The 16,644-nt window shown below is 36.5% G+C and overlaps 1 protein-coding gene across 14 annotated transcripts in view; it reads left to right on the top strand.

Annotated features, from left to right (window-relative positions):
- Positions 1–16,644, top strand: part of Ankhd1 (ankyrin repeat and KH domain containing 1) — a 112,769-nt gene that overhangs the window by 6,717 nt on the left and 89,408 nt on the right. For all 14 annotated transcript variants that reach the window (XM_074076861.1, XM_074076858.1, XM_074076857.1 and 11 more), the window contains exon 2: positions 13,763–13,916. In XM_074076861.1, coding sequence (XP_073932962.1) covers positions 13,763–13,916 — 154 coding nt within the window. The remainder of the gene's footprint in view (positions 1–13,762; positions 13,917–16,644) is intronic.

Genomic DNA, 16,644 nt, shown 5'->3' with positions numbered 1-16,644 from the left:
TAATCCTTTGGTTTAGCTGGCATGTGCCACTATTCTGGCTTATTGGATGAGATGGGGTCTTGTTTTTTTGTATGCTGGTCTCAAACCTTGATCCCTTCAATATCTCCCGAGTATATTGTAGGTATGAGCCACTGTTCCTGTCCCTTGTTTATTTGTTTGTTTTGGCTTCACACTTGCTAGACAGACACTGTAACCACCTGAGCTACTCCTCCAGCCGTGTGTGTGTGTGTGTGTGTGTGTGTGTGTGTGTGTGTGTGTGTGTGTAATTTGAGATAGGGTCTCAATTTTTGCCAGGCTGGCCTCAAACCAAAATCCTCCTGTCTTTGCCAGGTGTGAGCCACCAGCACCTGGCTTTTTTTTTTTTTTTTTTTTGGTGAGACTAAAGTTTGAATTTAGGGTTTTGCTCTTGCAAAACAGGTGCTCTACTTCTTTAGGCATACCTGCAGTCCATTTTGTTCTGGTTATTTTAGAGATGGGGTCTTGAGAACTTGCCCAGGCTGGCCTCAAACTGGGATCCTCTTGATCTCAGCCTCCCAAGTAGCTAGGATTACAGAGCCACAGTAATTTTAGCCATTTTTAAATGTACAGTTCGGTGATATTAAATTCTCATTGTTGTACAACTATCACAGCAGACATCTCCAGAAGTTTTTCAACTTCCTAAACTGAAACTTTTACCCATTAAACAATATTCCCCATTCTTCTGTTGCCCTGCCCAGTTCTTGCCAACTACCATTTTGCTTTTTCTATGAATTTGACTACCCTGCCTACCTACCTTTTGTAATTGGAATAATGTAGTGTTTGTCTTTCTGTGATTGTCTTTGTTTACACTTAGCATAATGTCTTCAAGGTTCATCCATTTGTAGCATGTGTCAGAATGGGGCTTGCCATACTCAGGGCCTATACCTTGAACCACTCCAACAGCCCTTTTTTGTGATGGGTTTTTTGGAAATAGGGTCTTACAAACTTAATTGCCCAGGCTGGCTTCGAATCTCGATCCTCCTGATCTCTGCCTCCTGAGTAACTAGGATTACAGGTGTGAGCCACCCACCGGTGCCCAACAGAATTATATTTCTTTTTAAGCTAAACAGTATCCCATTGTGCATCTGTGTGTGTGTCCACGTGTGTGTGTTATATTTTATCTGTTCATCCATTGATGGACACTTGGATGACTTCCTCCTTCTGTTTTTTTTTCTTTTCCTGTCCTTTTTTTGAGCCCAGTTAGCCTCGAACTCACAATTTCTCCTATTTCAACTTCCCAAGTGCTTCCACACTTGACTTCTTTCAACTATTGTGAATAATACTGCTATGAACATAAAGTGTATAAATAAATCTTTGAGACCCTGCAGTCTGTTCTTTGGGTATATAACCAGAAGTGGATTTTTTTTTGAGTAATTATTATACTGTCTTCTATGGCATCTATACCCATTTGCGTTCTACCAGCAATGTACCAGGGTTCCAATTTCTTGACATTCTAGGCACTCTACCACTTGAGCCACTCTTCCAACTCTTTTTTGTGTTGAGTATTTTCAAGATAGGATCTCTCAAATTACTTGCTTGGGCTGACTTCAAATCTCTATCCTTTTGATCTCTGCATCCTGAGTAGATAGGATTATAGGTGTGAGCCACTGCTGCCAGGCTGTTTTCTTTTTAGACATGGTCTTACTCTGTTGTTCAGGGTGTTCTTGAATAAAAGTTTTAAAAAAATTATTTTTGTTTGTACTGGGATTTGAATTTAGGGCCTTGAACTTGCTAGGGAGTCACTTTACCACTTGAGCCACACCTCTAGCCCTTTTTGTTATTTTCTTCTTCTTTTTGGCAGTACTTGGGCTTGAGCTCAGGGCCTGTACCTTGAGCCACTTCACCAGCCCTTTTTTGAGATAGGGTCTTGAGAACTTTTTGCCCAGGCTGGCTTCATACCTCACTCCTCCTGATCTCTGCCCCCTGAGTAGCTAGGATTACAGGTGTGAGCCACTGGCACCCAGCTGTTGTTTCTTTTTAGACATGGTGTCTCTCTGTTCAACATGTTCTTGAGCTCCTGAGCTCAAGCAGTCTTTCTGCCTCAGCCTCCCAAGTGCCCCACTGCATCTGGCAAAAGGAATTAAATTTGATGAAGTCTAGTTTGTCTGCTTTTTCTTTTGTTTGTTCTTTTGGTATCATATCCATGAAGTTGGTACCAAATTCATTGTCATGAAGATTTTTTTCTAATGTATTCTTCTAAGAGTTTTATAGTTTTAGTTCTTAAATTTATACCTTAGATTCATTTTTAGTTAATTTTTGTATGTATAAGGTAGGAGTCCGGTTTCATGCTTTTACATGTGAATATCCACTTATTCCATCACCATTTATTGAAGAGTATCATTTAGCTATTGTCAAAACCAATTGACCAAATATAGGGGCATTTATTTCTGTACTCTCTGATCTATTTCATTGGTATTATCTCTGTGTTTATGATAGTACCACACTGTTTTATTTCAGTTTTGTAGTAAGTTTTGAAATTAGAAAATGTTAGTTCTTCAACTTTGTTCTTTTTCAAGATTGTTTTGAACTCAGGAGTCTGAGGGAGGAGGATTATGAGTTTGAGGCTAGACTGAGCTCCATAGTTATATCCTGTCCTGAAAAAATTTTTTTTCTTGTGTTCCTGGGTTTTGAACTCAGGGCTTTGTTTGCTAGACAGATACTCCACTGCTTGAGCCATGCTTCCAGCCCAAGAAAATAATTTTTTTTAATAGAAAACTTATAAAATAAGGACATAAACAAAAAATATTTTCGTACAGCTATAGAATATGTATTTTGAGCTAAATGTTTATGAGTCAAAAATTTACAAAGTAAGCTATGTTAATTTATTATTGCAGAAAAAAAAATTTTTTTTACCAACTTAGTGTAGCCTAAGTGTACCATGTTTATAAAGTCTACAGTAGCACATTTCCCTTACTCGCTCACTGACTTACCCAGAGCAACTTCCAGTCCTATAAGCTCCATTCATGGTAGGCATGGTACCCTTTACAGGTGTATCATTTTTGTCTTTCATTCAATATTTTTGCTGTACCTTTTCTGTGTTTAATACACAAATACCTTCTGGGTATAACTGCCTGTAGTATTCAGTACAGTAACATGTTGTGCAGGTTTGTAGTCTAGAAGTAATAGGCTGTGCCCTATAGCTTACATGTGTAATAGGCTATAGTATCTAGGCTTATGTATATGCCTTCTATCATGTTCCCAGAAAAGAAAATTGCTTATGACATATTTCTTAGAATATATCTTCATTCTTATGTGGTACATGAATATATGTACTTATGAAATATGTGTATATGAAAAATGAATTTAAAATATTAGGAAAAAAAGACAGTTTAGGCTCTTTAGGGTCTCTTAAAGTCTTTCTGAATTTTTGGATGGTTTGCTTTTATTTCTGTAAGAAAATGCCTTTGAAATTTGTTAGGCATTGCATTGAATTTGTAGATTGTTCAATTTAGGTGAGACAGGTTTTTTTGTTGTTGTTGTACATGGGTTTGAACTCAGGGCCTCACAACTTGCTATACAGGTGCTCTACCATTTGAATCATGCCCTTGCCCTGAGAACAAGTTTTAATACAAATCCTGTGTAATTTTTTCATCACAATAGATGTTAACACTAAAAACTTGGGCTTGACAAAATATTAAAAAGTATTTTTAACAGAGACTGCTTGAACCCTGCTGATGTGATGCTTGCTTTGAATAGATGTTTAGGGAATATAATCCTTATTTTTTCCTGATCTGTCCTCATATTGACTCATTTGTGGTTGATCAGAATTCTTTTTGTTTCATTTTTACAGCTTTGGGGCTGGAACCTAGGGTCTTGTGCATGCTAGGTAGGCACTTTGCCACTAAGTTACATCCTTAACCCTCAGGATTCTTTTTTTTTTTTTTATTTTTAAATAAATTTTTAATTAGGATATATTCATCACAGGGGGGGAATTCATAGGGACAAGGGTTCTTAATATATTGATTGAATGCTAGGAAGAATACTTTTTATCCTTCAGATGATTGGAGAGGAGTTCAGTTTTAGAAATACTGTCTTAATGTGATACTAAACCTAGATAAGTGAACATGTAATATGTTCTTTTTTTTTTTTTTAAGTTGTGATCTTTCTGCTTAAAGCATCCCCAGGGCTGGGATTACAGGTGTGCATAGTATTTTCTTTAATGTTGCAGAATTCAGAAAATTTTAACACAGGCATTTAATAAAACCCTGAGCATTATGTTTTGAAAGGACTTTTAGCTCTTAACAGCCCCTTATTGTTTTTCCTTTAAGAGTTTTCTTATTCTGCTGTATCTCTATGGGTTCTTTTTTTTTTTTAATTTTGCCTTTTAAAAATTGTACAATTGCTAAACTTAGTAACATCTGAAACAAATGATTATCATCAGAGAACAAATCCCAAAAGGAACCATGGTCCAAATTATATTGGGTACTTTGTGTCTTTCTCTCTGAATCTCTGTCTCTTTGTTACTTGTTATTGTGATAAATTTCACACTTACTGAAAAATTGTAATGATAGTATAAGGAGCTTTTCACATTTATCCTTTACTTAGATTCTCCAGTTGTGTTCACTTTGTTTCATATATTCTCATTCTTATTTTCTCTTCTTTTCTCTTCTCTTCCTCTTCCTCTTCCTCTTCTCTCTCTCAGTACTCCAGTACCTTGTACCTGCTTAGCAAGTGCTCTATCACTGAGCTATATCCCCAATGCTTCCTATTTTAATTTTTCTTTTTTTTGGCAGGAATGGGATTTGAACTTAGGGTCTCATACTTGCTAGGCAGGCACCCTACCACTTGAGCTGTAATTTTTTTTTTTTTAATTTGAACCCAGCACCTGTGGCTCATAGTTACTCGGAAGGCAGAGATCAGGAGGATTTCGGTTCAAAGCCAACCTGGACAGAGTTTGAGAGACCCTATCCCAAAAACATCCAACACACACGCACACGCACGCGCACGCACACACGCGCGTACACACACACACACACACACACACACACACACACACACACAAAAAAAAACTGGTGGTAGACTGCCTGCCTACCAAGAGTGAGACTCTGAGTTCAAACCCCAGTACTGTAAAAAAGATTAAAAAAAAAAAAAAAGGAAAGAAATTGGAGACAGCCTTGCTGAGTTGCCCAGGCTGGCCTTGAATTTATGTTATGAATTTTCATGTACTAGTTTTAGCATTAGCATATTAGGTCTTCAATCTGTTTTGAGTTAATTTTTATGTAAGTTGTGAGGTAGAGATTCAACTTCTTTTGAATATTCAATTGTTCCTGCACCATGTATTAAAAAAAACTATATATTTCTTTTCCTATTGAATTCTCTTAGCATCCTGTCAAAAGTCAATTGACTGTTCTATCCCATTGTTCTATATGTCTTCTTATGCCAGTTCTCAATTGTAGCTTTTTGGCCGTATTGGGAGTTGAACTCAGGGCCTCAGGATTGCTAGGTAGGCACTCTACCACTTCAGCCACTCTGCTACTCCGTAGCTTTTTGTAGTAAGTTTTGATATTGGAAAGTTTAAGCTCTCTGACTTTGCTCTTTTTCAAGATTGTTTTGGCTATTCTGGGCTATTAGATATGCTCTCTTTCTCTTGAATCTGGTCTTTATTTATTTATTTATTTTTTGGTACTGGGGCTTGAACTCAGGGCCTTCACCTTGAGCCACTCCACCAGCCAGTAGGGTCTCAAATATTTGCTTGGGCTAGCTTTGAACGGCCATCCTCCTGATCTCTGCCTCCTCAGTAGCTAGGATTAAAGATGTGAGCCACCAACACCTGGCTTGATCTGGTCTTTAGGAGAGATATAATGGGGAGTATTTACAATGCTGCTGAATTTGTAGTCACATACAAAATAGCCTGTCCTTTTGCCTCCACCAATAACATTTTAGCTCTGAAGTTTCTGCTTATCTGTATATGCTAAAGGTTGATGGGGGAAATTCATGTAATGATTTGAACCTGTAGTATGCCAGGCTGCTGGAAGAGCAAGTTGTCAGAGTATTAGCTTTTTGGTTGTTGTTGTTTTCTTTCTTTCTTTCTTCTTTTTTTTTAATCTCCAAGGCAAAGTCTAAGTATACATGTTTGAGAGGAAATAAAAAGAGGAGGAGATGGTTGTTTCGGGTAGGTATAGTCTGAGTACATCTGATGTGTATATAATATTGTCTCTAGTAAGATTATAGATGGAATTTTTTTTTTCAGGAAAATAAAAGGGTAAATGGAATAAAAAAGTGTTTGCATTCGCTGTCTTCTAACAACTGCTTACAGGATATAAATTCAAATTTTAAGTAACATATAATTTGCCTGACACCCAAGTTATCATTTGTGTGACTAAATAACAAAAATAAATCTTGAGTGTCACTGCTAAAATTATCCTGTATGTTATATTCCTAGGTATTTTGACTATGAACAAACAGTGAATGTTTAAAATACAGTGAAAGTCTCCACCTGTATTTTACTAGGGAATGGACAGGTTAACAAAGAAAAGCTTATTTATTTACTTTTTAGTTTAAAAAACAGTTATTTAAGGTTAATTCAGCTAAGGGATTTGACCTATTACCATTCCCCCCAACAGAATTTAGAATAATTTGATAATACAGTGTCATAGGTACTTACTGTTGTACATTATCTCATTGTTACTGATCTGTTGAAATTGTTGATGCATTCTGGACAGAAGAATGTAGTTTGGGGTAGGACCTCTTTATGAACTCACATTTTACATAATAATATTACACAGTGCATGCCTGTAATCTCAGCACTTGGAGGGCTGAGGCAGGAAGATCAGTTCCAGGACAAGCCTGGGTTACATAGTGAGACTCTATTTAAAAAAAAAAAAAAAATCTTTCAGAGGTTAGAATCCTTGGTAGTTTAAGAATTCAGAGTGGGGATAAAAATTCTGATTGGTATTTTATTGTTAAACAGCATCATTAAGTTCTTGCGCTTTTTTTTTGGTGCTGGGATTGAACCCAGGGCCTTGCACAAGCTAGGCAAGCGCTGTACCACCGAGCTACATCCCAGCCCTCTGATTGGTATTATAGAGTAGATTTATTTATTCACAATTATTTATTTGAAGCTTACTATTTGTTAAGCTTTGTGCTAGGTTTTAGAATTATGAAGACGGGAAAAATATGTTCCTTACTCCTAAAGACAATTAGTCTTTTCAGGAATATGGACATTTCGAGGAATGAGAAAATAGGATAAACTATTCAAATTGTATTTGCCCCTCTAAACTCCTTTTAGACATTAATAAATTACATTTGAGTGTCCCAAGCACTTTATACATTAATTGCATCACCTCATTTAATTTTCTCATGATTCTGTGACTGACCAAATTCTACATATGGATCAATGCCCTATGTTAGTAGGATGATCTCTACAAAGGTTGATGTTTAAGTGTGTTACTTCAGGTGATGGATGGACTTTAAGAGGAAGGCTTATAAGGACAGTGATTTAATATAAAAGTATAGCAGTCTATCAGCATATGGATTGCCGTCCTGTGCTCATAGTTCTATAAACTGTAAGCATATCCTGCTTCAGGCCCTTGACACTTGTAGTTGCCTCTGTCAGGAGCACTCCTTTCTTAGATATCCACATGGTTTCTTTCTCTCCCTCTCTCTGTCCATCCCCCTCTTCTTCCCTCTATTTCTCCTTCTCCCTCCCTCACCACCCCTCTTTTGTAGAATTGAAGATCAAACCCATGGCCTCACACATACTATTGACTAGCTCATCAATAGTACATGGGCACTTATACTGACTGCTTTAACACTCTGCTGGATCCTGAGCCCCACTCCCCCTTACTGAATTCATCATTTCCCCCTCCAGCTTTTTTCCACATTTGATTTTCCTTTTTTTTTTTTTTTTTGAGGTGGAGATTGAACCCAGGAACCCAGGGCATGCTAGCAAGCCCTTGATCAATGAACTACATCCCCAGCCCCCTGCCCTTACTTTTGTAAATATCATTGTTCTGATTCTAGTAGTTACTCTAGTCGGAGACTTCAGAGATCACATCTACTGCTTTTTTTCACTACACACATATATAATCCTTTTCTCTACTTTTCACTGCTTCTGCTATAAAGTAAACCATCTTTCACCCACACTATTGCTGTAATACCTGTTTGTGTCTGTCTACCTTTAAGGTTATACCTGTCTAGTTCTTTTCTCTACCCTGTTATCAGAGTAAATTCATTCTCTCTCTCTCCCCCCCCCTCCCTTTTGTGTCTCTCTTGGCAGTACCATTGTTGGAACTCAGGGCCTTGTGTTTGCTAGGCAGGCATTGTACCATTTGAGTCATGTCCCTAGCTCTTATTGGAGTAAATTCTCTAATACCATTTTAATCAAGTCACTCCTTTGGCTAGAATCCTTCCCATTCCTTAGTTAAAGGGTCTAAATTCCTTGGTATAGCATACCAACTTTATCCTTACTGTCTTCTGCTTTTTTCTGATGGGGCTTCACACCTGCAAAGCTCTGGTTATTTGGAAATGGGGGTTCTTGAGAATTACTTGCCCGAGCTGTCCTTGAGCTGTGATGCTCCTGATCTCACCCTTCCAAGTAGCTAGGATTACAGGTGTGAACTATTGGTGCATGGCTTCTAATATTCTAGCCATACCAAATTGCTGTAGTTCTCTGAACATATTGTACTATACCCTGGCATGTGTACTTCAATTGTTTAGGATTATACAATCACAGTAACAGCTACTATATGTTGAGTGCTCATTGTCCAGTGAACTAAGTGCTTGCCTACATGTTTTTAAGTAAACCTTATAAATGTCGTATCAGGAAAGTGATGTTATTTCAATTTATAGTGAGGAAACTGAAGCTTAGAGATACTATGTAACTTACACAGAGTGGAATCTAATAATGATGGAGCCAGGATTTTTGTTTTGTTTTGTTTTGATACTGGGTGTTGCCATATAGCCCAGCCTCATGAATGCTGGGATTATAGAATGTACCAACATGCTTAGTTTATTTAGAACGTTCTTTTTTACTAACCTGTTTTCTCTGGTAGCAATTGGTATTTCTAGCATAATAGACTAAGAGAAGGTAACAATCAGTTACTGATCATCATGTGAGATTTGTCATTTTATTATTTTAATGTTAAACCATGTTAGTACTATTGAAAGTTTTATACTGTACGCATGTATGGAATCATCACAATGAAATCCCCTCATTATTAATGTATGCTAATTCAAAAAATAAAAAAATCAAGTTTTTGGAGGTACTGGGATATGAACTCAGGGCTTTGAGTTTTCTAAGCAGGAATTGTGCCACTTGAACCACTTTTCCAGCCCTCTCCTCGCCCTACCCCTCCAAAAGGGAAAGTTTTAATTATAGCACTGCTTGCTTGTATGTAATAGAAATTGTTTCCATGCAGAAAGTAAGTTTTGGTCAAATCATAGATAGATTAATAAGTTTTTTTTTTTAGCTTGGATTTTGGGCTGGGTGACTGATTCAGTTCTTTTAGGTGATAATAAATGAGTCTGGTTAATTCTTTGGTAACTGTTGCACTTCTGAAATGTCAAAATGTGGAAAAATGAAAAAAAAGTCCATTCTCCCTTTCACCTTTTCCCCCTTATTTTTGTTGATGCTCAAAACCATACTCCTTTTTTGTAAAAGGAGGAGGAGGTAAAAAAGGCTTTTGAGAAGGAAGACATAAAGTTTTTAACCTTTAGCATTTCAGGAGAGATTACATACAAGAAATAAACAGGTAGCTTTTGGTGAGCCATATTCCTACCCACTGTTTTTCCTTCATATTTTATTCTTGTACCTAATCAGAGGTAGAAAAAAAAAGATTCTTTAATGTTTAGAACTTGAAATGATCTTTCTTGCCTTTGGCCAAAAGAATATTGTTACAGGTACACATCTTTATTTACTGCTGAATTTAACTGCTAGAGATGAGCTATGCAATGTTATCATTATGCAGTAAGGAAGTTGCTTTGATCCTTTAGAAATTGAGGCTTTCATATTCATTTGCATGGTGAAGGCTAATTATTTTGGGTTTATCTATTACATAGAAATTTTTTATTTTAACTATATCACCAAACCTTTTATGTGAAATAGACATTATTTTATATTGATGCAGAATTTGTCATATTTAATATCTGTATGTAGCTATAGCTAGTTTTTCTATCTTGGTTAGGGAGACTTTTTTTTGGTGGGACTGGGATTTGAACTTGGCTTCATGCTTGCAAAGCAGGTGTTCTACCACTTGAGCCACACTTCCAGTCTATTTTGCTCTGGTTATTTTGGAGATGGAGTCTTGAGAACTATTTTCCTGGGCTGCTCTTGAACAACGATGGATGGATGAGTAATGTTGTACTATGTTTATATGTTATATTTTGTTTATCCACTTCTCTGCTCAGATGGACATTTGGGTTTCCACTTTGGACTATTGTGAATAATTCATTTATGAACATGTGTGTGTATAAGTTTTCATATTAATTTGCTGTGCTTTCAGTTCCTTTAAGTATCTAAGAGTGGAATTACTTTAACTGAAAATGCTTTCCATAGTGACTGTACCATTTATATTTCTACTAGCAATGCATGAAGAAAATTATATTCTTTAAGTGTAGACCATCTGTTACTTCTCATGCATCTCCAAGCCCATTTTTAAAAATTTCATTCCCTTCTTCTACCTGAAATACTTGTACTGTTCTGACCTCTTCCACTTATATGTCTTGACCGTCTATTGAAATTCTGTGCATCTTTTAATCTGTAGTTCAGATACTGCTGCTGCTGCTACTACTACTACTATTACTTCTCCTCCTCCTTTTCCTTCTTCCTCCTCTTCTCCTTTTTCTTCCTTCCTCTTCTTGTTTTCTGGAGACGGTCTTTCCGAGTATTCTGGATTTCAGCCTCAAGGTTGAAATTCTCCTGCTTCAGCTAGAATTACGGGCTGCAACTACCACATGTGACTTTCATGTTTTTTTTTTTTTTTTTTTTTTTTATAATGGGCCTTTTGGAAATATGGGGGAAATAAATGGAAGAAAACTGGAGTTCTGGTGAAGTGGCTCAAGCGGTTAGAGTACCTGCCTAGCAAGCATGACCCTGAATTCAAACCCCAGTGCTGCCAAAAAAAAAACAAATCCAAAAAACTGGAAATCAATTTGGATTTTCAAAATGTTGTATGGATATATTTATAAAATAGAAATGTTAACATCTAAATACTATTATTAATAAAAAATTTTTCTATAATTTTTCCACTGGAATTTTTTTATTTATCCTTCTAATTGGCAAATATGTCTATCTGCCAATATCTCAGTTTTTTTGCCTTGCAACAAGCTCTTCATTGTACTTTTCAAGGTCATTTGACAACTGCATATACCTATTAACATAGGTATAGCATGTCATCTTTGTATATATTTACATGTTAAAAGTGTGGTGCAGTATAGTACATGACTCAGTGTTATTAGGTCTGAAGTTAAAAGTTTTTTTAGTATTGTTGTACTGGGAGTACATTGTGATATTTACAGAAGTTCTTATAGTATATCATACTTGAATTCACCCCCTCCACCATTTGCCTTTATCCCCCCAAAGATGTATTTTATAAAATTATAGTATATCACTAAAATAGAATATATCTAAATCATTTTGACTTTACTATCTGTATTAGGATGTCTTTATTTGATGACCATTATGAAAATCAGTTATCAGTGAGCCAAATAATAATAGCCCACATCGTTTTGGCCTTTGTTTACAAAGTGTGTGATGTTGTATATCCTCGTGTTTAAGAGCATGGACTCTACTGTCACTTAGCTATTTACTAGCTGCGTGCCCTCGGAAAAATTCTTTTCAGATCTGTCTACAAAAATGTAAAAACTTCCCTATCTATGCATATTTACATATTGCAACCTATATAGATAGATAAATACGTACTCATAAGTATACACATAATTACCCATGTTCATATTTACATACATGCACATACATACATTTAACAAAATAAGGATCATTCTGTTTTGAATTTTGGGTATCTTACTTAATTTTATTAGTATTTTCTCATGCCATTAAATATACTTCAAAACATTTTTAATAATTACATAGTCATGTATACGTGAATGCACAAAATGTATTTACTAAATTCTCTATTGTGGCTATTTTTCCCATTTTTGGAATTTTAATGAATGTTACATTGAATATCCCTGTTCATTAATATTTGTTTGGCTTTTAGATAATTTTTTAAGGAGATTACTTAAAATGAAATTGGTGGGTTGAAGGCATTAGCTTTTAAAAGTTTTGAAATACATTTCCAAGCTGCTCCTCAGTAAGGTGATACGTCTTAAATTTTTAAGAATTCACTTAAAATTGCTATTCTTGGTGATGCAAGCCTGAAATCCCAGCTACTCTGGAGGTTGATTCAAGGCCAGCTTGGGCAAAAAGGTAGTGGAACACACTCCCACCCCATTTCAACAAATAAACTGGGCATGGTGATACACACCTATAAGTCCAGCTATATGGAGGTGCAGTTAGGAGGATCGTGGTCTGAAGCCATGAGACCCTATCTGAAAAATAACTAAAGCAAAAAAAAAAAAAAAAAGGGATGGAGGAGTAGCCTAAGTGGTAGAGCACCTTCCTTACAAGTGTGAGGCCCTGAGTTCAAATTCCAATACCAGAAAAAAATGGAAGTTGGAGGATTCCATGTTTATTTTTGTAAATTGATTTTACTTATACCATTCCTTTATTTCAACAAGTAGGCCTTCTAGGTACCAGCTATTCTTAGGTCCAGAGGTTAGAGCAGTGAACAAATAGGCGTGGTTTCTAACTTCATCAACTTTTCCTATGCATAGTACTCCAAATGTTTGGCAGTGGGTTAAATCTTATTTTTATTGATTGATTGGTAGTACTGGGATTTGAACTTAGGGCGTCACACTTGCTAGGAAGGCACTCTACCACCTGAGCCACTGTACCAGCCCTTTTTTGTGTTGGGTATTTTCAGGAGAGGGTCTTGTGAACTATTTGTTGGGGCCAGCCAAACCTCAGTCCTCCTGCTCTCTGCCTCCTGAGTAGTTAGGATTACAGGTGTAAGCCACTGGTGCTCAGCTTTATTTTTATTCTCAGAATTAAGTTATTTAGAAGAGAGGAAGAGCTTGCCTTAGTGGAGTAGCTATGCTTTGTGGAATTTTGTTTTGTTTTTTTGAGAACAAGGTCTTGTGTTCCTCCTGCCTCAGCCTCCCTGGTGCTGGGATTATAGGCATGTACCACTATGCCTGTTTTTTTTTTTTTTTTTTTTTTTGTGGTACTGGTGCTTAAACTCTCAGGGCCTTCTGCTTGCTAGGCAGGTGCTCTACCACTTAACCACTGTGCCAGCCCTGGCTTTTTTTTTTAAACCTATATAGTTTTGTATATACCTTCCTAGTGAATATGTTCATGTACTTGTTTCATGTTTTATTTTTTAAAAACATATGTAAATATTGCTTTTCATTCTCTGTGCTAGGGGCATAAAGATAAAATGCTCTCCGGGAAGCTTTAATCTAATGTGTTCGGGTTATGCCTGTCATCGTGTCTGAAGATTAGCAATGATAAAATGTTCCTCAAAGTCCTTTCCCAGGGCTGGAGGTGTGGGACTGCCTAGCAAGCACGAGGCCCTGAGTTTAAACCCCTACACTGCCAAAAAACCAAAAATAGGTCCTTTGCCAAAGCTTCATGTGACTATAATAATTTATCTGGTTGTATTTAAATTCCAAATATCAAGTAATAATACCTTAAATTGCAGGTAATCTACTCAAATTAATACCAGTTTCATCTTTAATTCATAAATAGGTTGAATCATTTATTTTGGACCAAGAGGATTTGGATAATCCAGTGCTTAAAACAACATCAGAGATATTCTTATCAAGTACTGCAGAAGGAGCAGACTTACGCACTGTGGATCCAGAGACACAGGCACGACTAGAAGCGTTGCTAGAAGCAGCAGGTACTTTTAATTTATCTATTTACTTGTTTATTTATTTTCATCTTTGTAAAGTCTGCATCTCTTTGTAGAGTTACAGAAGATTATCCCAAAATTATATAATGTTATACAAAACTTATAATCTATGTAAAACGTATCTTTAATTTTTTTAATTTAATTTTAATTTTTTGGTGGGACTTGAGGCTTGAACTCAGGGCACTTTCAAAGCAGGAGCTCTACTGTTTAAGCCACATCTCCAGTCCATTTTTGCTCTGATTATTTCTGGAGATGGGAGTCTCATGAACTATTTGCTGGGGCTGGCCTTCAATTTCAAGTCTCCCAGGTAGCTAGAATTACAGGTGTAAGCCACCCATGTAAAGAAATTGTTAATATTTTATATTTTAAAAGTTCTTGGTTAAAAGCAATGAATGAATTTTGGATTCTAATATTTTTAAGGTAAGATGATCTGCTAGTTATCAATGAAAATTTACCTATTATCAACTACATTATAGAATAAAAATGTAGGTAGATATGATGGGGCCTGGTGGTTCATTCCTATATCCCAGCTGTACAGGAGGTAGAGATTGGTAGGGTCATGGTTTGAGGTCATCCCAGCCAAAAAGTTAGCAAGAACCCATTCCAACAAACAAGTTGGACATGGCGACTTCCACCTGTAATCCTGGCTTCCTGAGAGGCTGTGTATGTAGGAGGATCAAAGTCTGAGAACAGCCCAGGGAGAAAAGGCAAAACCCTACCTGAAAAATAACTAAAGGACAAAAGGGCTGAAGGTTGGCAGAGTGTCTCCCTTGAACGCATTAGGCCCTGAGTTCAAATCCCAGAACTTCCAGAAAAAAGAACAGAAAAATCTGATAACATGCTTTTTCACAATAATGAGTATTTCCTAGTTTGTATTGTGCAATCTGCTCATTATTTTCTATACACAGTTTCCATTGCACTAAATTTATATTAAAGCTATTAAAATACAGAAAATTAAAAAGTCTGAAAACAGAAAATTTAATTAATCTTTTAAGTACTTTAATAAACAATGTATTGGCCAGGTGTGGTGGGCACATGTCAATAATCTTAGCACTTGAGAGGCCAAGCCAGGAAGATTGAGAGTTCGAGTTCAGCCTGTACTACTTAGTGAGAGCCTGTCTGAAAAATAAAAAAACAGAGTATTAAAGAAGAGACATTCAGAAAGATTATAGCAGCTTTTTAACATATTTCATATTGAGAGAAGAAAAACTTGTATTTCACTAATTAATGACCAGGGGAAGAGGAAGATATAAAAGAAATTGAGCATTTTTATATTGTTCTTGGAAAGATGTAGATGCTATGTTAGGAATATGTCTACTTGATCTCATCTTGTAACTCCTTTGACTTTGTCCCATTTTGAAAAAGCACAGAATTTGTGGCAGATTGATTTTTAGTCCATCTGTATCTTTGGAACTGATAGAAACTTAAAATTAGATTGTATAAAACATTTAAATATCCAGCAGAAGATTTTCTAACTTAGGACAGGACTAGTAATTAAAAAACAGTGCAAAGATGAATTACAAAGGGCGTCCCTTCCTTTTTATGTGACTTTCTTATGAGTCTTCTAGTTGTGATTTTTGCATATATTATAAAAAGAGTTCCATGCCACCCTCTGGGTTTTCATTTTTTTGTTTTTCCTGTGCTTTAAAACTTTACTCTTATTTTGCTTACAGCAGAGAGAAATGTGCAGAAAGATGTTTCTCTTCTCAAAGTGCTTTCTGTGTTAATTTCTATTTTTTTGCCGAAGTCCCCTCCCTCTCCCTCTTTTTTGGTGAGACTGGGGCTTGAACATAGCCTTTCACACTTGCAAAGCAAGTGCTCTACCACTTGAGCCATGCCTCTAGTCCTTTCTGCTCTGTTTTTGAAGATGGAGTCTAATGAACTGTTTGCCTGGTCTGGCCTCAAACTTTGATCCTCCCAATCTCAGCCTCCCAAGCAGCTAGAATTACAGGCATGACTCACTGGTGGCCTGGTGCCAAATTCAAATATGTTTACTCCTTTTAGTGTATCTTTTTACTCTCTGGTTTAGGCTGGTACTCACTCATGTTCTGAGTACTACTTCATGACTCCTAATTAAGAATTTTTGTTTGATTTAGTGGGACTGCAGTTTTAAATTGAGGGCTTCATACTTACAAAGCAGGTGCTCTACTGCTTGAGCCACACCTCCAGTCCATTTTCCTCTTATGTTTTTGGCAGTACTAGGGTTTCAACTCAGGGCCTCATGCTTGCTAGGCAGGTGCTTTACCACTTGAACCACTTCACCAGCCCTTTTTTGTGTTGGGTATTTTCTAGATAGGGTCTTATGAACTATCTGCCTGGGCTGGCCTCAAACCATGATCCTCTTGATCACAGCCTCTCAAATGGCTAGGATTACTTATGTGAGCCAACATGCCCAGCCAGAGTAAGGGTTTTAAACTCTTCTCTATTCTGGGGACCCCGTGATTCTTATTAAGGGCTTACTCTTTTGTGATACATTAAGCATTCTTTCCCCCTCTTCTTTTTAGTTAATCTGATATGAATAGTAAGATATCTTTTAATCATTTGTTTTTGTGCCTATTATGTTAGAGAGAAAATGAATCTTGAAAATAATGACTTTATTATTCAGTCCAAAGCATTGATTTTTAAACCTTTGTGGATATTGGCAGTTTAAACTGTGAACATTGCTGGATGTGATATTGTATCTGAAGAAATTGTCACATATTTTAGAAAAATGTGC

Source organism: Castor canadensis, chromosome 6, assembly GCF_047511655.1.
Source record: "Castor canadensis chromosome 6, mCasCan1.hap1v2, whole genome shotgun sequence".
NCBI lineage: Eukaryota > Metazoa > Chordata > Mammalia > Rodentia > Castoridae > Castor > Castor canadensis.
This window is presented reverse-complemented; position numbering and strand designations above follow the sequence as displayed.